The following is a 22579-nucleotide window of genomic DNA, read 5'->3' as shown; positions in this document are numbered from 1 at the left end:
TTTGCTGGCAATAACTTTATTTTGTAACTCAGTATGGCAGTTTGATACAGATGCATTTTGCCAAGTTTTACAATAGTGCACAAATTTAATCCCACAGCATGCTTAGTAAAACCATATGGAAGCTGTGAAAAGTCTTCCATTGCCTGTATTTGAGACAATGCCATCAGTACCCCTGGTTATTTGAAAAAAATAAAAAATACAGAAATAAAAGGCTAAATCATGACTTCAGATAGGAGCAAAATGAGTTTATATACTGTACCTGACAAGGAAAACCAATCTCAAAACAATAGAAATATTTATATCTATGATAAAGAGTAATTTTAAAATAATGAAAGAGTACAGATATCCTGGCCAGCAGTAATAATTATGCATTAATGATGCAAATCTTAAGTAATATAGCTCTTTAAAAAGGCACATTTCTTTAGCTCATTTTTAGTTTCTCCTGAAATGCAAACATACAGGCATTTAGTAAGATCAGTATTTTACTTTAAACATGCTTTCACAACAGTTGGAAGACTCCACCCCATAAAACCATATATGAAAAAATTAAAATAAAGCTTTTTTTGGTTGATGTACATAGTTGAAACAAGGCATTTACAGACAATGTCTTGTACATTAGCCAGTGTTTAAATCATCTCTCAATATGCCATTCAGTTTATAAGCAATTGTGTGATCAAGCAGGTATACAATTTTTACCTCTGAAATTAACAAACCTGGAGTGTAAAAATCCAGTACAAATTTTTAGAAAGTTTCATAACCCTATAATGAAATTATCAATCAAAACAAAGCTCAAAGAATTGGCAGATTTTAAATTATTCAAATCCATCATTGTTTATATTCAAGTCTCGTGATTCGCCATGGTGCAAGACAAAGAAATCCTCAGGTTTCAAGCCATATCTTTCAAGGGCTTCATTCAGTTTAACTGGAGGATCCAAGTAATACTGGGGATGGAGGGGAGAAAGAGATACAATACCAGCATTAGATAAAAGATGACTTTCAAGCTCTACACTAGTGGTTCTCAACCTATTTATATGGCCCACAATGTTATTTGGGCCACATCCAATAGTACCTCTGTGGGCCTGATGATGGCATGTGGGCTGCAGCTCTGTGTTGACTGGGCCACAGGTTGAGAACCACTGCTCTATACAAACTGTTTACATTTTAGATATAATGGGCAATGTGTACCGGGTGTACATTTTCTGAGATTAGGTGAACATGAAAGTTTTGAGGCTTATTGGGAGTTTTTTTATTATTTAAAACACCCCACTGAAATTATACAATTAGTAACAGGCAACAGATGACCTATAATCTTTACAATACTAGCTAAATATGGATCTATCACTCAAAATCCATACTACCTCACACCCTATTTGATAAGAGTTCTTAAATAAACCAGGACCAGCTCACTCCTGGGTTGGGAATCATGGGGAAAAGTTAAATACTGGAGGAAGTGGAGTTGGTGATTCAGTAGATGGCACTTTCTTTCCCAATTTTAGAAAAATGCATTCCCTGTCATATCATTAACAAAAAATAAAGACTTCCCTCCCCCATTTAAAGGTTATTCAGTTTAATTGTTCAAGCAAGCAAATTGTCATTTCAGTGTTGTCTGCCGTGAAGTTGCCCCATTACATTTTTAAAAATAAATTTAGATATGAACTCTTCATCTGAAGAAGGTATACTATGCACACAGCATTTCTAGGCAATGCTGTCTTGAATACAAAGCAAAGCATGTTAAAAAAAAAAAAGGCTTAGGGGAGTATTCACATGTATTCAGAATAATGAAAAAAGCACTTCTTATACCTTGGATACTAAAGGCATAGACCAGGGGGTAGCCAACCTGTGGCTCTTCAGAAGTTAATATGCGGCTCCTTGTATAGGGACCGACTCTGGGGCTGGAGCTACAGGCGCCAATTTTCCAATGTGTTGGGGCGGTGCTCACTGCTCTGCCACAGGCCCTGCCCCCATTCCACCCCTTCCCACCCCCTCCCCTGAGCCTGCTATGCCCTTACTTCTCCCCCTCCCCCCCAAGAGTCTCCTGTACACCACAAAACAGCTGATCAAGAGGTGCACGAAGGGAGGGGGAGGCGCTGATCAGCAAGCTGCCAGTAGGCAGGAGGTGCTGGGAGGGGGTTGATGGGGGGCTGCTGAGGTATTACTGTGGCTCTTTGGCAATGTACATTGGTAAATTCTGGCTCCTTCTCAGGCTCAAGTTGGCCACCCCTGGCATAGACTATTCAAGCTAGCCTGGATGTGAAATGCTGTATTAAAGATACTGTGTTTACATATGTTGCAGCCTTAATAGCTCAGTAGCCAGGTTACTAATTACAAGATAAAATCCATATAGATGTTTTAACAATAATTTTCCCTAAACTACAATTTTACAAACAGTGGCAATATATTACCTATATTAGAAACTCGTTTATGAAGTTAAAAATTGAGCAGTATAACAGGATATGAAATTGTCAATAAAGTGTACCTCAAATAAACTATAAAAGGAACTGTTAATTCTGCAGGATTAGACAGTTAATCACATTTTACATGTTTAGTAAAGTGTTATATACACCTATAATATTCTAACTTCAGCCTGTCTGCAAATGATACAGCAATAAAAGCAAACTTAGCAGTACACGTGCATCTGAAGAAGTGGGGGCTTTTACCCACGAAAGCTTATGCCCAAATAAATCTGTTTGTCTTTAAGGTGCCACCGGACTCCTTGTTTTTGTGGCTACAGACTAATATGGTTACTCCTCTGATACTTAGCAGTACACATTTATTCACATTTCTGCTGTTCCTGATTTTAGTATACCTAAATTACTATCCATGTAACAGAACACTCCCATCCTCCATTCCAGAAAGTTATTTCACTGTGACTCAATTTCATCTATAATGGTAATAAAAACCATGATTATCTGTTTTAGTCTTGCTATCTAGCACATTTCTATAATATCTGATGATGTACTATTGTAAATATTTTCTTCCCAATTTGGGGCATTCAGATCTGAAGACCAATTGCAGAATTCTTTATCTTCTGTGTCAATTTCTCTTTCTGGATTTCTAACACAAGCTCTTCTTTGTCCTGTCATCTGATCTAGATTTGTGTCCCAAGTGTTTGATGATTCCAGGCATGGATGCAAAATTTCAAACGCTGGACTAGAATTATAGTCTCTCTCTTTCTGGGCTTCTCTTATTCTCTCCATCAACTCATTTGTCATGAATTCTATTACCTGTATGACTTATCTCTGGTCATTTACTACATAAGCAGTCTCATGTCAGGTTGATGCTAACCCAGTACCACAAATCTGATGACAAGACCTGCTCTTTTAACATGCAGCATTGATCTCTCCTGATCAAGCGTATTATGCCTGCCCCTTTTTCAGTGCACCAGTTCCTCTGCCAATGGAGCAAGTATTCCAAATCTGCCTGCATAACAAAATCTCCCAATGTGCTGATATTTTTTCACTGCCTTATCTTGAAGTATTTGACATTTACAAGAAATTCAGCTTTATTGAGAACAATTTTAGTTCAAGGTATAAAATATTAAGAAAACTGAACTAGTTTTTGTATTAAAAGATTGTAGAATTTAGTCTTAATTAAATACATACAATATGTAATTGGTTATGTAAGGATTAAGGCAAAGTAATCTTATAATTCTGAGCTCTAGATAATCCACTTATAGATGTTTGTTATAACATGAGATGATTAAGCTTAATTACTGTTTCCATACTTAGAAAATTTGAATGCATTCATGATCAGCCCAAACTCACCTCATTTGCTAAAGCAAAGGTTCCCCAATGAATCGCTATGGACTTCTTTGTCTGAACATCAATATGAATTCTTACAGCTTCTTCAGGATTCACATGCTGGTATTTCATAAACCACCTAACAAACACAAAATAACTTACATATCTAGTGTAACCTTTTGTATTCAAGGTATCTGTTCTTTATTAGGGTTTTTAAATAGGCAAGAGGTGTTAAGATATCCTCATTTAATAAAAAAAAAAAGTTTAACACCGTGAACAAGTTACAGAGACGGTAGAAATCTATTTGCTAGAAATGACAGTAGCATTCCCTCAGCTCAGGGGTGGCCAACCTGTGGATCTGGTGCCACATGTGGCTCTTCAGACGTTAATATGCGGCTCCTTTTATAGGCACCGACTCCGGGGCTGGAGCTACAGGCGCCAACTTTCCAATGTGCCGGGGGGTGCTCACTGCTCAACCCTTGGCTCTGCTGCACGCCCTGCCCCCACTCCATCCCTTCCCGCCCCCTCCTCTGAGCCTGCCATGCCCTAGCTCCTTCCCCTCTCCCCCAGAGCCTCCTGCACGCCACAAAACAGCTGATCGGGAGGTTCGTGGAGGTGCTGATCAGCGGGGCTGCCAGTGGGCAGGAGGCGCTGGGAGCAGGACAGGGGAGCTGATGGGGGGTTACTGAGGTATTACTGTGGCTCTTTGGCAATGTACATTGGTAAATTTTGGCTACTTCTCAGGCTCAGGTTGGCCACCCCTGCTTCAGCTAATTACAATAGATATATACAACAGCACTCACATCCACAGAATTTGTAGGGCTATTAGTTCTGTTTATTAATTGGTATTCTTTATAGAGGTGGGAAGTTTTCCCAATATATTCAGCTTAAGGATTTATGCGCCATCTGCTCTGAAGCAAGTTCATGCTATCACCATAATCAATATGTTTGCAGAATCATAGGATACACCAAAAGAAACATGCTTCAGTAGATAGCACTCTTCTCTCTGAGTCGGTATTGAACGAACACTTTGCTTGCTACTGGCGGTGCAGTATTCTGAGTGAGATGTCAAGTCCCAGGGTATAAGGCACAGAATTAAAATTACATTGGTTCAACTTCTAGAATTTGCTATAATTGAATGCGGGCCAATGTCAAAAAGTATTACTAGTGTAGGGATCAGTGACAGGTCAAGTCTCTCTAAAGGGTAGCACAGAAGCAGATTTTGCACACCAATGAGAATGCTAGCATTTATTTCTGAAGCGGGTAGTTCATGAGAAATAGTGGACTTTAATCTCACCATTCTGATTTCTTTTTTGCTTCCCCAACCTACCCAGGCTTCATTTCTGACATTTTAGCAACTGTTATCTTGAGAACTGCTAAAGCTAAAAACCAAGGCTGTCAAGCGATTAAACAAATTATTCGGATTAAAAAATAATAGAATACCATTTATTTAAATATTTTTGGATGTTTTCTATGTTTTCAAATATATTGATTTCAATTACAATACAGAATACAAAATGTACGGTGCTCACTTTATATTTTTTATTACAAATATTTTCACTGTAAAAAAAACAAAAGAAATAGTGTATTTCAGTTCCACCTAATACACATACTGGAGCACAATCTCTTTATAATGAAAGTTGAACATACAAATGTAGAATTATGTACAAAAAATAACTGCATTCAAAAATAAAACAATAAAAAACTTTAGAACCTATAAGTCCACTCAGTCCTACTTCAGCCAAATCGCTCAGACAAACAAGTTTGGTTACAATTTGCAGGAGATAATGCTGCCCACATCTTGTTTACAATGTCACCTGAAAGTGAGAACAGGCGTTCGCATGGCACTGTTGTGGCTGGCATTGCAAGATATTTATGAGCCAGATATACTGAAGATTCATATGTCCCTTCATGCTTCAACCACCATTCCAGAAGACATGGTGATGACGGGTTCTGCTCGATAACGATCCAAAGCAAAACGGACCGATGTTTGTTCATTTTCATCATCTGAGTCAGATGCCACCAGGAGAAGGTTGATTTTCCTTTTTGATGGTTCGGGTTCTATAGTTTCCACATTGGAGTGTTGCTCTTTTAAGACATCTGAAAGCATTCTCCACACCTCGTCCATCTCAGATTTTGGAAGGCACTTCAGATTCTTAAACCTGGGGTCGAGTACCGTATCTACCCTTAGAAATCTCACATTGGTACCTTCTTTGCATTTTGTCAAATCTGCTGTGAAAGTGTTCTTAAAACCAACACGTGCTGGGTCATCATCCAAGACAGCTATAAACATGAATATATGGTAGAATGCAGGTAAAACAAAACAGAAGACATACAATTCTCCCCCAAGAAATCCAGTCACAAATTTAATTAACGCATTTTTTTAAACGAGCATCAGCAGTGTGGAAGCATGTCTTCTGGAATGGTGGCCAAAGCATGAAGGGGCAAATGAATGTTTAGCATATCTGGCATGTAAATACCTTGCAATGCCCTCTATAAAAGTGCCATGTGAATGCCTGTTTTCACTTTCAGGTGACATTGTGAATAAGAAGCACTCAGGAGTATCTCACATAAATGTAAAAAAACTTGTTTGTCTTAGCAATTGGCTGAACAAGAAGTAGGACTTAGTGGACTTGTAGGTGCTAAAGTTTTACATTGTTTTGTTTTTGAGTGCAGCTATGTAAAAAAAAATTCTACATCTGTAAGTTACACTTTCACAATAAAGAGATTGCACTACAATACTTAGGAGGTTAACTGAAAAATACTATTTCTTATTTTTACAGTGCAAATATTTGTAATAAAATAATAATATAAAGTGAGCACTGTACACTTTGTATTCTGTGTTGTAACAGAAATCAATATATTTGAAAATCTAGAAAAACATCCACAAATATTTAATACATTTTCATTGGTATTCTATTGTTTAACAGTACAGTTAATCACAATTAATTTTTTAAATCACAGTTAATTTTTTTGAGTTAATCATGAGTTAACTGCAATTAATCGACACCCTACTAAAAACCAATGCTTTATCCCATCTGAAAGCTTAGATACCATGTGATGAGGAGGACATAGATGCCCAGACAAACACATTTTTCAAATGTTATAAAGCATTCACAATCATGTGAGAACTGAAATCGGGAAAGTAACATGGTAATTAGAATAATATAGGAGCACTGTAAATTGTGTGCATGTAAGAAAAGGGATTTCAGACTGGGTGATCTTTGTGGCCTTTCCTATTCCTACTTTCTTTTCATATTAAAATAATGCCAGGCTGTGTGTATTTTTTCAATAGTTTTTGGGGTAATGTCTGATAAAAAAAACCCACCACATTTCAGCTTCTTTCCCTCTCTTTTCTACATCTTGGCTCTGGTGTACACTTAAAATGTAGATTGACTTAGGTACATCACTCATGGGTATAAAAAAATTCACATCCCAGAGCACCGTAGTTAAGCCGACCTAACCCTCGGTGTAGACACAACTAGATCAACAGAAGAATTCTTCTGTCAGTCTAGCTTCCACCATTCAGGGAGGTGGATTATCTACATTGATGGAAAAACCCCTTCTGTTGATGTAGGCAGCATCTGCACTATGCTGCTGCAGCACTGCAGCTGTACCGCCCGTAGCACAGACATGCCCTTGCTCTCCCTTATTACTTCCACAGCCTTCAAATCTCTCTCCTGCTCTACATTCCCCAAAATATATTTTAGACAAGTGAAAAGTTCAGAAGCTGTAGATACGTTAGTATTAAACCACTAACAAGAAAAAACGTTATTTGAAGTCAGTATATCATTTCATTGATATAGTTTACATATCTTTTGGTCAAACCCTTTGAAATTTGCTTACCTTGGCTCATAAGCTCCAATGGGAATAGCTGCAAGATCAAAAGGTCCAAATCTTTTACCTATCTCTTCAAAAGCAACACAGTAACCAGTATCCCCTGCAAAGAAAAACCTATTCCAGGGCCCCAAGACAGACCAGCTGCCCCAAAGAATCTTGTTGTCATCTGTTGCAGTCCTCTTGCACCAGTGTTGAGAAGGAGTAAAGACAAAAGTAACTGCGTCATGACCAGGGACACAGTTCTCTTCCCACCAGTCCAGTTCAATCACATTTTCACAGCCACATTTCTGCATCCATTCTAAAAGACCCAGAGGCACAAACCATCTCAAGTCAGTGCCAAAGCGCTCGTTTAAACGCTCTACAGTATTATAGTCCAAATGGTCATAGTGAGTGTGGCTGATCATCACTGCATCTATTTTTGGCAGCTGATCTACTGTGCATGGAGGTCCTCGGAAACGTTTTGGACCCACAAACTGTGCTGGGGAAGCCCGCTGGCTGAAGATGGGGTCAGTAAGAATTACAAGTCCATCCATTTCCACCATAACTGAGGCATGTCCTAACCATGTGACTCGCATGCCAGTTCCAGTCTTACCAACTAGTTCAGGGTTTGGAATGAAGTAAGGGTTTAACACAGGAAGCTCTTTATCAAGTTCCTAGCAAAACAACAACAAAAAAGTTAGAAAGCAAAGCACACACAGAACAAAAAGCCCAGAAGGCACCAATCACCAAACAAGGCTTGTACTTCGTGTACATCTTTAATTTCTAGGAAACCTGCAAGTAGGTGCACAGAGATACCATTTCCAGTGACTCCCATTCCCAATAGCTTCCTATTAAATTAAAATCATTAATCTTATTTTTAATAATCATTTAATCTTTCTTGTCTTTAGAACATGCTTTCGAGAGCAGGAGAATTAGGCCTGTGGCTCTACAAAGGAAACAATTCAAAGATGTGCTGAAAACAACTTGCAGACTTTTACTGGAATGAAATAGAATTGCTCAGAATTAGCAACAAATTCTGATATCTTGCCCCTATTGCCCTGGAAGAGAATTTTAGTGCTGCTGCTGCTGCTACTACCATCTCTTGGAGTTTGGCCTTCAGCTTAAATATTAGAGCTATAGCTTGTGGATCTCAGCAATATCCTTCCAGAGCCCCAGCACAGATAGATTTATTACAAGGTACTTATTAGATTGAAGAGACTTTAATCTGCTAGGCGGACCACTAATATGCTACCAGCAGAGTCAATAATTCAATGAATATTGCTGATAATTTTTTTTAAGGAGCTGCCAAGTAGAGAGGTATAATGCAGCACCACTGCTGCTACATTACTTATGGAGGGTTATCTTAAATGTGAAGTCCCATGGAAGCTTAGTTAAAAATTGAAATATGGATTTCAGTTCTACTGAAACTTTTTTGAAAGGTAATGATTAAGTGTAGTTCCCTTCAGATCAATATTCCAATCTGGAACTTCATTGGAGCTGTAGCTGGAATAAAGAACTCCGTTAAAAAGTGTTACAGAAACACCCTGAATGTATTTTTCTTAGAAGGGAGGTGATAAACATCGTATTATTTGCCATTAGACATTTATCTCCCTTTCACAATAACTATGGCAATGCTCTCTGAAAAGAAGATTAAACCATATTTGATGCACTTGACCACCTTCCAACTGATGAGGGTGCAGAAGAGAGCCCCCAAAATAATTTGAGAGCTGGAGAAAATGCCTTACAATGAGAGATTCAAAGAACTGTAGCTCACGAAAGCTTATGCTCAAATAAATTTGTTAGTCTCTAAGGTGCCACAAGTACTCCTTTCCTTTTTGCGAATACAGACTAACACGGCTGCTACTCTAAAAGAACTCAATGTGTTCAGTTTATCAAAAAGAAGATTGAGAGATGACTTGATTACTTTCATGGTATTATAGTGTTCTTTGATCTAGCAAAGAGAGGATAACGAGAACCAATAGCTGGCCATTGAATCCAGATGAATTCAAATTCGAAATAAGGCACAATTTTCTTTTTCTCTACCAAGGGAAGTGGTATCATCTCCATCAGTGATATCTTCAGATCAAGACTGAATGCCTTTCTGGGAGATATGCTTTAGCCAAATACAAGTTGTTGGGCTAAGTGCAGGGATAACGGACTGAAATTCTGTGACCTCCATTATATAGGAGGTCAGACTAGATGATCAAATGGTCCCTTCTGGTCTTAAAACCTATGAATTAATACAAAATTATGGAACGGCGTTAGGGCAAAGAATTTTCAGGTTTTCTTCATAAAACAGAATTTTGTTCTTTGATGTGTTGAAAAAATTTCTTCATGACTGTCTTTTTTAAATGTTCAAATTTTGTACTAAAAAAATAGGTTTTTCCAAGTCATTTCATTATTCAAATCACAAGTACTTAAAAAAAAAGAGTGTACACAACTTCTGTTGCCATATATTCCATACTAAATCATTTGACTTGCACAATGAGGTAAACAATGAGGTGGATAAAATACACAATCTTATCCAGATTTAGTATTAGCATACTAGTATTACTGTGGTGACATAGTTGCACGATAGATGTTTGGTTTTGTTCCAAGAGCAATGGCAGATGTTTGAAATATGACATTAATGACAAATTGGCTGTAGACAATGATATCTAGCGATAAATATTTACTACTCACTTATTTTCATTTCTGCATTAATGTGAAATCCCCACCTTCCCGCCCCAAATGCAAAGCAAGAAGAAATGCATGACTGGCTTTAGTAAGATTGGTTAATTAGCTTCAGACTTTGGAGCTCAATACATATTGATGCACCATCTGATTTTATTTTAACTGAGATTTGTGGAGCAACACAAATCAACAGTTTACATTTACAATACATGGTGATTAAAGCCATCTCAATGCCATTTAGAAAAGTCCTTAACAAAGCCAGTAACACACAGAAAGTCTGTGGTCTAGATTCCCAGTTAAAAATGGAGGTTTGTTGTAATAATTTAGCAATAGTCTGTAGTTTTTAACAATGAAGTACCTCATGGGTGTCATACAATTCCATATGCAAAATACTGACTGATAAGATGAACCAGTTAAGGGTGTCAGCTACTGAACATGTTCTTAAAATCAAGGGGTTGCAAACTAGAATGCAGAGGAAGCAGCAGGTTTGTATTAAAGACACGCTACAGCTGAGCAGTGTCAAGGGCAGCATGGAACCCTCAGCTTTAATTTTAAGTAGGCTCAGAAATACTTTACGATTTAATTCAGAGGTGATGCAGACAATGGTGAAGCAAGCAGTGAAATGCTGAGAAGCTGAGAAGGAGCTGAGAAGCAGGAGCTGAGAAGTCCAAATAATAATGCTTCATCTGTCTCTTTGCTGCTTCTGACTCACTTTAGTGACTCTCCTACTGTCTGCTAGTTCTTATTTCACCATCTGACGTGCAAACTAGGAAATCAGAGTTGGAATGTACAAATTGGGTCAGTTAGCTCTGCAACAGGCATAATGTAAATTCCTTCTTGACCTTCCCTTAAGTCAGGAATAGTGATCCTGCAGCTCAAATGAAACAATATTACAGCTCTCAGTTGCACACACACACACACACACACACACACACACCCCCAAAGCACTGACCCATGTCATCAGTCATTAACCAGACTCACAGGCTGGTGGTCACCCTTTTAAGTACATACATCTCTTTGTCATAGGTGGGGTTGCTCCATAGCGTCTCTTGCAGGGCCATGTGTGGTGCTGTGGGAGCTCTCTGCCTTAGTCCACAAGTTGTGGCCATCTACTCAGAGCATTGCGGTCTAAGCTGTGAACTTGGAATCAGTCTTTAAAAAGTTAACTAAGGATAACAAAACTCAGAATTTGACTGGCTGTGCCTTTAAAGGCAAGTGCTTAGTTGTAGCGCTTGAGGCCAAAGCCCTGACCTGGTCCTAAGGATCTGGGCCAGCAGTGACCAGTTCCTGCTCTGTCCAAGTGTCACCCCAGACAGCTCTTTAGAAGAAGCAGGCAAACCTTTTAAACTGGCCTGCTGGCTCCCGATTGGTCAGTGTCTTCTCCTTCCTGGCCCTTCTAGGCCTCTGAAGGACTAAATCTTCTTGGTAGCCTGGTCTGAGTGGGTTTTCCTCGAGCAGCCAGGTGTCAGTGCAAGCCAGGATGTGAACTCCGCATAAAATAATGTGGCAAGCCAGAAGAAACAGCTTGAGCCTTTGCAGGGAGCGTGGCGCACACATACTGGCCAAATGCCCTGGGCGTGCATGTTGGATGTTGTGGGACTAGCAAATTTAAAATGGGTTAATTAATCCTGGAGAACAGTGCCCAAAGTGCTGTCAGACCAACTGTCTACAGATTTAATCTGTTCCTTAAATAGATTCCCTAGCCCGCTGAGATCAAACAACTCTGAGCCACTGCCACTAAAAACACGATATACAGACTTATTTTCTCATCAGAAGAGCTGTCAATTAGCTATCTTCACAGTTCATTCATAGATCAAGCAATGAAAGTCTGCCACATGCTTCAGATTGTGAAGCATAAACTCTTATGATTGCCTCCTGGAGCAGAAAAGTTTTAGCAACTTGTACTGGCTCAGAAGTGCATCTCCAATCAGAGGCATTTAAGACCAGTATCCAGTCCTCTTTGTGGCAGGAACTATATTTTCTTTCTTTTGTTGGGGGGGGGGGGAGGGCAGGGGGAGGGTTTGTAGTTTTTTTTATTTTTAGGGTTTTTTTTTTACATTATGAGTGTATACAGTACTAGCACAATGAAGCCCTGAAACTGACTGAGACCTACAGGCACTGATGCAAGACAAATAAATAATAGTGTCTTTTCCCAATAATCTGACAGTGTCTTAGATAAATGTCGGCTCAAATTAGCCTCAGTACAAAAACTTACTCTCTCTGAGAGAATCTAACCTAAGGATTGTGGCTGGCAAAAAAAGAGAAAATTATCATTACAATTTAGTAGGTGTTTTATACCATCCCATAGCTATATAAAGTTTTCACCGCCATTCAAATCATACAGTAACATTTTTATAATTAAATGTCCCATGAGTAATAACTCCAGCTTGAATAATGTCGTGGATATCCTACAAATTGTAGACATGTCCAATATCTATTGAAAGAGAAACATGCAATAACCTGTAACCATGCGAGTTCAGACAAATGGTGTTTTGGTATTTCCTGAAGTTTCTCTCAACATAACCTGAACTGGCTAGATTAATTTATTCCAAGTTTATAGGCATAACACACCAAATTAAAGATTTCACAAAGGTAGAAATGGATGGCTTTTGAAAAGAATAATAAAAAAAATTAAAAGATATGACAAAATAGTGACACTGGTGAGTCTCCAAAATCAGTCGAGAGCAGTGGTGGGCAACCTGCGGCCCATCAGGGTAATCCGCTGGCAGGCCACGAGACAGTTTGTTTACACTGACCGTCTGCAGGCACGGCCACCACTGCTGCTGGTAGCCATGGTTCGCTGTTCCTGGCCAATGGGAGCTGCAGGAAGTGGCACAGGCCACAGGGACGTGTTAGCCGCCACTTCCCACAGCTGCCATTGGACAGGAACGGAGAACCGTGGCCACTGGAAGCTGCAGGCGGCGATGCCTGCGGACGGTCAATGTAAACAAACTGTCTAGCAGCCCACCAGCAGACTACCCTGGTGGGCTGCAGGTTGCCCACCACTGGTCTAGAGTCTCCAAAAGAGGCCAAAAAAGACTTAGAATCATAGAATATCAGGGTTGGAAGGGACCCCAGAAGGTCATCTAGTCCAACCCCCTGCTCGAAGCAGGACCAATTCCCAGTTAAATCATCCCAGCCAGGGCTTTGTCAAGCCTGACCTTAAAAACCTCTAAGGAAGGAGATTCTACCACCTCCCTAGGTAACGCATTCCAGTGTTTCACCACCCTCATAGTGAAAAAGTTTTTCCTAATATCCAATCTAAACCTCTCCCCCTGCAACTTGAGACCATTACTCCTCGTTCTGTCATCTGCTACCATTGAGAACAGTCTAGAGCCATCCTCTTTGGAACCCCCTTTCAGGTAGTTGAAAGCAGCTATCAAATCCCCCCTCATTCTTCTCTTCTGCAGGCTAAACAAGCCCAGCTCCCTCAGCCTCTCCTCATAAGTCATGTGTTTTAGACCCCTAATCATTTTTGTTGCCCTTCGCTGGACTCTCTCCAATTTATCCACATCCTTCTTGAAGTGTGGGGCCCAAAACTGGACACAGTACTCCAGATGAGGCCTCACCAATGTTGAATAGAGGGGAAAGATCACGTCCCTCGATCTGCTCGCTATACCCCTACTTATACATCCCAAAATGCCATTGGCCTTCTTGGCAACAAGGGCACACTGCTGACTCATATCCAGCTTCTCATCCACTGTCACCCCTAGGTCCTTTTCCGCAGAACTGCTGCCTAGCCATTCGGCCCCTAGTCTGTAGCAGTGCATTGGATTCTTATTTTAAAATCCTCTTATTTTAAAGATAGGAATTGAGAGCTCTCAGTGCCCCACAGGATTAGGGCCTATATCTTGGAATAGTAAACATGCAAATAGTTACCTGCTTTGAAGATGGGATGTTGCTGTTATTTTTTTCCACGAGGGCCCATTTCAAAATATTTGGCAAGGATGGAGATTTCCATGTTGTCCAAGGGTTTACAAACTTTCCATCTTTCTCTCTCTTTGATTTAGTTACATCTTCCTCTAATCGGTAATCCAGTCTGAAGCTTTTTCTGGACGTCCTAGAGGAGTCACTGCCTCTGGAACCTCGACTTGAATTTTGTCGTTTCCTTACTGCCTCCTTAGGGTACTGGTTACATGCAGTCAAAGGTTGCTCTTCATCTGCCTTCTCATCCATGTCTTTTGGTGAAGAGCTAAAATATATTTTTTAAATTAATAAATCTTTTCTTTCACTAACATTAACATTCATAAAATTGAAATCTTTCCACACCACCACAAAAATAAAGCTGCCCTTTCCATTTTGCAATTAAACTTACTTTTCCATACAACTTTACTTTTTAAAACAGTTACAATTACATAGAAAGCTTAAAAAACATGTCTTGGCAAGTAGTGTAGTTCAGGCAGAATCTTCCTTCCTGATATGCATAACTTCAGAACCCAGCCCTATGACATATGAGGTATAAAAGAGGGAGATGTTTTTTAATTTATCATTTTGGAAGAGTACCAAACTCAACCTTGAGATTCTTGAACTATGAAATATTTTATGACCTGACATCGTACCTTTGTTCTGTAATAAAAACTGCAGTATTATGTGGCAATAAAGATACTTCCGTTTAAAAGACGCATCAACAAATAATGCAGCTCTGTATAATATGAATAAAATGTACGAACCACAAGAGGTATTTGATGCCTCAAGATAGCTGTATTTTAGACAATACAGGTAGGCTGAAAATTCAATTAAGCTTAACTGATATACCTGTAATTAAAATAAAGTCAAATGTCTGAAGGACAATCCAAGTCCCATGAAACTTGTCATCCCAGGGATGAGCTGCAGAAGTCTGGTGTCCATTAAGTAGGCTGGTTCCTGGACTTGGGAGTTTAGAATAGGTCCAATGTTTTATGTTTTATTTGCAGCATTTAGTATTTTAGATCTTCAAAGTGTTTTACAAACAGTAGCTTAATTTCAGCAGCACTGTGAGGTTAATAAATATCCTTATTTTGCAACAGGAGAAACAAATTAATTTCCCTACAGCTACAGTTTAAGTCCATTTCATAGCAGCAATCAGAATATGGGAGCCAAGAGCTCTTAACCCATGCTGCATTCACACTATTGTCAGGCTGAACATGCATCCTCTACAGTTTAGGAATTTAGATAAAACAATCCAAACTCAACAGGATTCCAAGGTGGGTGGAAAACCCATGCAAAGTAATAAGCGAGCCCTGGTGTACACTACAGAGTTACAGGTTTCAGAGTAGCAGCCGTGTAATCTGTATCCGCAAAAAGAAAAGAAGGACTTGTGGCATCTTAGAGACTAACAAATTTATTTGAGCATAAGCTTTCGTGAGCAACAGCTCACTTCATCGGATCCAAAAGCTTAGGCTCAAATAAATTTGTTAGTCTCTAAGGTGCCACAAGTACTCCTTTTCTTCTTATTACAGAGTTAGGTCAAATTTAGCTGTGTGAGGTCAATTTTATAATGAATGCATCTACACAAGCAACCCCATTCTGTCGACCTAAAGGGCTCTTAAAATCGACTTCTGTACTCCTCCCCAGCAAGGGGAGTAGCACTAAAATCGACCGTACTGGCTCGAATTTGGGGTAGTGCGGACACAATTCGATGGTATTGGTCTCCAGGAGGTATCCCAGAGTGCTCCAAAGTGACTGCTCTGGACAGCACTTTGAACTCCGATGCACTAGCCATGTACACAGGAAAAGCCCCAGGAAACTTTGAATTTAATTTCCTTTTTGGTCAGCGTGGCAAGCTCAGCAGCACAGGTGACCATGCAGTCCCCCCAGAATTGCAAACGAGCTCCAGCATGGACCAAAAGAGAGACACTGGTCGATTGCTGTATGGGGAGAAGAATCTGTGCAGGCCAAACTCCGATCAAAAGGAAGAAATGCTAATATATATGACAAAATCGCACAGGGCATGATGGACAGAAGTTACAACAGGGACACACAGCAGTGCCGTGTGAGCGTCAAGGAGCTAAGGCAAGCCTACCAAAGACAAAGGAGGCAAATGGTCACTCTGGGTCAGAGCCCCATACATGCCGCTTCTATGATAGCTGCATGGCATTCTAGGGGGGGACCCTACCACTACCCCACCATTGTCCGTGGACACCTGCAAGAGGAGAGTCTCACGCAACACAGAGGAGGATTTTGTGGATGAGAAGGAGGAGAATGCGCAGCAGGCAAGCGGTGAATCCGTTCTCCCCGGCAGCCAGGACCTTTTTGTCACCCTGGAGCCAGTACCCTCCAAAGGCAGGATCCCCGACCCTGAAGCTGGAGAATGCACCTTTCGTGAGTGCACATTTGTAACTACAGTACAGGGTTTAAAAGCAATAGTGTTTAATGTTTGATTTGCCCTGAAGACTTGGGGTGCATTTGCGGCCAGTACAGCTACTGGAAAAGTCTGTTAATGTGTCTGGGGATGGAGCAGGAATCCTCCATGGACATCTCCATGAAGCTCTCCTGGAGGTACTCTGAAAGCCTTTGCAGAAGGTTTCTGGGGAGGGCTGCCTTATTTTGTCCTCCATGGTAGGACACTTTACCACACCAAGCCAGTAGCAAGTAGTCTGGAATCATTGCAGCACAAAGCATGGCAGCAAATGGTCCTGGGTTTTGGTCACATTCAAACAACATTTGGTCTTTATCTTTCTGTGTTAGCCTCAGAAGAGTGATATCATTCATGCTCACCTGGTTGACATAGGAGAATTTTTGTAAGGGAACAGTAAAAGGACCCCGGTCATGCTGGGTTGTTTGCGCTTGGCTAAAAGGGATCATCCCATAGCCACGCGGTAGGGGAGGGGTGAAGGGATCATCCCAAATAGCCATGCGGAGGAGTGGGGAGAGGTATGTGCTGCACATCCACCTGAAAACCACAGCCCCTCCTTTTAAATGGCAAACCCAACCAGCATTGCTTGCTATGGGAAAGGAGGACGCTGCAGTTTGAAAACATTCCCACATACTATGAAGCCGTTAGAAGCCAAATCCGCATACCCTTTGGCTTACCATGGCTGCCTGGAAACCAAATTCTGTTGCCCAGCCGTGTGTGTGTGTCACCATGCTGGCAGGCAGTCAATATAAAAGGCAAAATATGACCTTGTACCTAAAGCACATGTGCTGTCTGCTGTGAATTGCTTGATTCACTGTGAAAGAGTCTCCCTTTTGTTCTCAGAAATGTATCGTCTTAAATTTTACTCTCCCTTTGTATCCCGTTGCAGGTACAAACGTTTCTATGTTCCCCCTATCATCTCCATCCCTGAGGTTATCGCAGATTAAAAGGAGAAAAAAACGCACTCGCGATGACATGTTTTCCAAGCTCATTCAGTCCTCCCACACTGATAGGGCACAGTTTAATGCATGGAGGCATTCAGTGGCAGAGTCCAGGAAAGCATTAAGTGAGTACAATGAGAAGAGGCAGGATGCAATGCTGAGGCTAATGGGGGAGCAAACGGACATGCTCAGGCATCTGGTGGAGCTGCAGGAAAGCCAACAACAGCACAGACCACCACTGTATCCACTGTACAACCCCCTGTCCTCCTCCCCAAGTTCCATATCCTCCTCACCCAGACGCCCAAGAACGCGGGGAGGGGAGGAGGCTCCGGGCACCCAGCCACTCCACTCCAGAGGATGGCCCAAGCAACAGAAGGCTGTCATTCAAACAGTTTTGATTTGTAGTGTGGCTACAATAAGCAATGTGCCCTTGCCCTTCCCTCCTCCCTGACCCCACCCGGGCTACCTTATCAGTTATCTCCCTTTTTTTTAATTAAGAAAGAATGCATGTTTTCAAAACAATAGTGACTTTATTTCCTTTGCCAGCTGTGATCAAAGGGGGGAGGGTGGTTGGCTTAAGGGAATTAACATCAACAAAGTGGCAGGTTTGCATCAAGGACAAACACACACAACTGTCACACCGCAGCCTGGGCAGTCATGAAACTGGTTTTCAAAGCCTCTCTGATATGCAGCGCACCTACCTGCGCTCTTCTAATCGCCCTGGTGTCTGGCTGTTCAAAATTGGCAGCCAGGCGATTTGCGTCAACCTCCCACCCCACCATCAACATCTCCCTCTTATTCTCAGAGATATTATGGAGCACACAGAAAGCAGTAATAACAATGGGAATATTGGTTGCGCTGAGGTCGACCCTAGTCGGCAAACAGCGCCAGTGAACTTTTAAACGTCCAAAGGCACATTCCACCACCATTCTACGCTTGCTCAGCCTATAGTTGAACTGCTCCTTACTACTGTTCAGGCTGCCTGTGTATGGCTTCATGAGCCATGGGATCAAGGGGTAAGCTTGGTCTCCAAAGATAACTACTGGCATTTCAACATCCCCAACAGTAATTTTCTGGTCTGGGAAGTAAGTCCCTTCTTGCAGCTGCTCAAACAGCCTGGAGTTCCTAAAGATGCGAGTGTCATGCACCTTTCCCGGCCATCCCACGTTGATGTCGGTGAAACGTCCCTTGTGATCCACCAGTGCATGCAGCACCATTAAGAAGTACCTCTTGCGGTTTATGTACTGGTTGGCAAGGTGATACGGTGCCAAAATAGCCACTCGCTTCTCAACCGTCAGGGCAGCTCTCATCTTGGTATTCCTGTGCTTCAGGGTGGGGGGAAAGCAACTCACAGAGTTCCAGAAAAGTGGCCTTATGCATGCCAAAGTTTTGCAGCCACTGGGAATCATCCCATACCAGCAACACTATGCAGTCTCACCAGTCTGTGCTTGTTTGCCAGGCCCAGAATCGGCGTTCCACTGTACCAACCAACCCCACTGCCACCATGATGTCCCAATTGCCACATCCCACGCTTTCAGGAATGTCTGTGTATGTCCTCCTCACAATCGTCCTTGTGCTGCCATCTCTTAGCCAGGTTCTGCACATACTGCAGTATAATGCACGAGGTGTTTACAATGCTCGCAACAGCAGGAGTGAGCTGAAGGGGCTCCATGCTTGCCGTGCTATGGTGTCTGCATGGGTAACCAGGAAAAAAGGAGCAACATGATTGTCTGCAGTTGCTTTCATGGAGGGAGGGAGGGGAGACTGACGATATATACCCAAAACCACCCGCAACAATATTTTTGCCTCAGCCATTGGGAGCTTAACCCAGAATTCCAATGGGCAGCGGAGACTGCGGGAACTGTGGGATAGCTTCCCACAGTGCACTGCTCCGTGAGTTGATGCTAGCCACGATAGTGAAGACGCACTTTGCTGACTTAATGCGCTTAGTGGGGACATACACAATCGACTGTATAAAATAGATTTCTAAAAATCAACTTCTTTAAAATCAACCTAATTTCGTAGTGTAGACATACCCTGAGTGGCTTAACAGTTTTAGTTTAAGAAACTCTGTCATACACTTATTTTGAATTACATTTTTAGTCCTCAACCAATGTTAAGACAAATGTTGGTTTGGTGTCCAGTTATTTAAAACAGAAAAGTACTAAAGATTTCAGACCTTTACATGATTAAAAACAATAAGTGACCAGAGGCAGACAAGTAGCATTGTACATTGTTTAGAATCAGTGGAACACTGTTAAGAGAGATATGCAAACAAGAAAAAAATTAAATGGCCAGATGGAAATGGCATTTGTATTGGTCTTCAATATGTTTGGAAACATTCTTATAGGTTAATGTCTTGATTAGATACTTCAAAACAATGTGGGGGGAATTTTAGCATTCATGAATTAAGATTGATGGTACTGACTAGAAGTAACAATAGAGGTACCAGTATCCAGCATGCAAACTTCCCTTTACAGTTCCAGAGCTACTATACCTTTTATCACAGTCGAGAACCATTCCTACACATGGGCTGGGAATTGTACTGTTTAGTGATATGGAACAAGTCCTCCACACATTCTGGACTACATAAACTTTTCACCCAATTATCAAGCTTGACCTCAGGTATCCGTTAGAGATATACTTGTACATTAACTGATTTCCAAACTTTGTGTGTTCAAGGATCAGTTTCAAAAGGATGGTTTTAAATAAGGCCACTCACTTACAAGCAATTTAAAATAAAAATTTCTCCATTGTACTTAGCATGGTTTTAGTCAAATTAGTTAAGAGAGGTGTTGTTCCTTTGACAAAATGATTTTCAAGTACCCGAGTGGCTAGAATTCACTCTGCCCTTGTACAATTAAATACAAAAATCTATGTTAGAGTACCATTACAGCTGAGATTTTATACACAGAAAAAAGGAATGTAATGTTACTACAACCCATCAAAAATTTATGTATTGGTGGAGCTCTGACTTTAAAGGTAGATTCCTCTTTCCCTTCTATAGGAACAGCCATTTGAAAATTAGTGAGATTGCTTACCTGTGACATAACAGATAACATAGCTGATAAGGGTTGAAAATACACAGATGGTTCCCGCACCAATCATTACTCTGCCATCTTCCACAGACATAGACTATTAAGGCATTAAAGACAACACCATGTGGTAGCAGAAATATCTCCATACGTCCACAGCAGGGCAGGGTTACTGCTACTGGCTTTTAACTGTGTAAAATCTCAACCATAATGTTGGATTAAATTAAGTTTCTTTGCATTAATTTTCTTGTGGTTTTAGAGAGATCACCCAGTTTGTACATTTGCTAATTAACAATCACATAGTCTAGTAAATGAATTCGTATATTAAACAACATTTAATACAAATTGTGTGCATTCTGAAACTATGCACGCCACTCTAGAAAAGTATGCAGAACGGTGGTATATAGAAGAACGAAGGGAGCACAAAGGAGAATTAAGGGTTGTGTGCAGATATATGCAATTACACAGTATGTCTTTCCAGATACTGAACTATGCAGAATACATGCTAGTGTTTGCACTCAGGGATAACCATTTTTTTAAAAAATTCCTCACAGAGGACTACATGCCAAGTCAGAAATTTTAATTACATATCATTTTTTAATTAAAGCATGCAAACAAACAGCATAAAACCACATCTGAAAAATTGCTAAAAGACGGTATGCAAAGGTAAAGTATCAAATTCTAGTAATTTAGGTACTTAATCCCAGTAAATTAATCAGTTACCATTTCAATAAACCACCCATTTCAATTTTCTTATTCAAATACATAATGACTGTGGTCCACATAAGCTACTGTAAAGTCAACATACTACCATTGTTACTACAAGCTAAGGGATGACTTGATCACAGTCTGTAAGTACCTACAAAGGGAACAGAAATTTGATAACAGGGCTCTTCAATCTAGCAAACAAAGGTATTACAAGATGCCATGGGTGAAAGTTGAAGCTAGACAAATTCAGACTAGAAATAAGGAGCAATTTTTTAAAGGGGATTAACCATTAGAACAATTTATTAAGGATTGTAGTGGATTCTCCATCACTGGAAATTTTTAAGTCAAGACTGGATTTTTAAAAAAATAATACGTTCTAATTCCAACAGGAGTGAATTCAGGGAAGTCCTATGGTCTGTGTTGTACAGTAGGAAAGACTACATTATCGTAAGGGTCCCATCTGGCTTTGGAATCTATGAAGTAATTTTACATTAAAAGAGCTCCAAAAGTGTCTGAGGCATTTTTAAAAGTTTTAGTTTATCTATTACATTCATCTCTCAAATGGGTGAGTTCGATTTTTGCTTAAATACACATTTGATCCTGCTCTGAAATTTTTATATTGAAACAAATTATCAGTGTAAGGGAAGAGGGAATGGTTGTACTGACAACAAAATGGGTGCCAAGGCATTTAAGGCACTGCAGGTATCCATCTGCCAATATGTTTTCCACCTGATGCACCTACATGGCTTTCATTAGCATTCCATAAGCATTTGAGGGGAGTACAGACCTCATCAGCCAGAACTGACTGAACTTAACCTTTTTACATACATAAAGAAAATTATGAATTTAGAAACAGTTATTCTAATCAAGTATTCTCTGAAATGTGTATTTCTTGAAAGTCTCTCTCTTGCCTCTTAATTTATGTTTCTCTTGGAAATATGTAGTGGGTATAACGCAGTGTGTCTGAAATGCAGCAATTTTGCTCTGTACAGCAGTTTGATACTGCTTAGGGTATAGCAAACGAAAGCTAATTTTTTTTCCTTAAGGTAAAGAGGAACATTTTTTAAAAATCCAGCATGCTTCAACTTTTGGCTTAAAATAAAACCTGGCAGGTTGTTTGTCTACAGAGGTTCTTGGTATTCTAAACAAGAAAGCTTCTAAATCTGAGATTTGGTATCTATATCTTGAATATTACAAAGTACTCAATCAGGGATGAGTCAACACTTCCTCCCATCCTCTAGAGCTCTCCTTGGGGGCAATTTTAATTTTCTAGCACCAAACAACCCCTTTTATTATTTTAAGCCATTGGATTGTCTGTCAATATGTATA

General features: G+C 40.4%; 1 protein-coding gene across 7 annotated transcripts in view; it reads right to left on the bottom strand.

Moving 5' to 3' along the window:
- Positions 1-4: 4 nt before the first annotated feature.
- Positions 5-22579, bottom strand: part of NAPEPLD (N-acyl phosphatidylethanolamine phospholipase D) — a 34061-nt gene continuing 11486 nt past the window's right edge. For 6 of the 7 annotated variants that reach the window (XM_073328549.1, XM_073328554.1, XM_073328550.1 and 3 more), the window contains exons 2-5: positions 14112-14424; positions 7587-8233; positions 3765-3879; positions 5-941 (exon numbers count right to left, since the gene is read on the bottom strand). In XM_073328549.1, coding sequence (XP_073184650.1) covers positions 813-941; positions 3765-3879; positions 7587-8233; positions 14112-14424 — 1204 coding nt within the window. In that variant the 3' untranslated portion in view covers positions 5-812. Of the gene's footprint in view, positions 942-3764; positions 3880-7586; positions 8234-14111; positions 14425-14547; positions 14803-22579 lie in introns of those variants that run through there. The other variant, XM_073328553.1, reaches the window with a different exon arrangement.

Source organism: Lepidochelys kempii, chromosome 1 (genome assembly GCF_965140265.1).
Source record: "Lepidochelys kempii isolate rLepKem1 chromosome 1, rLepKem1.hap2, whole genome shotgun sequence".
NCBI classification, from domain to species: Eukaryota; Metazoa; Chordata; order Testudines; family Cheloniidae; genus Lepidochelys; species Lepidochelys kempii.
The sequence above is the reverse complement of the archived record's forward strand: the minus strand, read 5'-3'. Positions and strand labels throughout refer to the sequence as shown.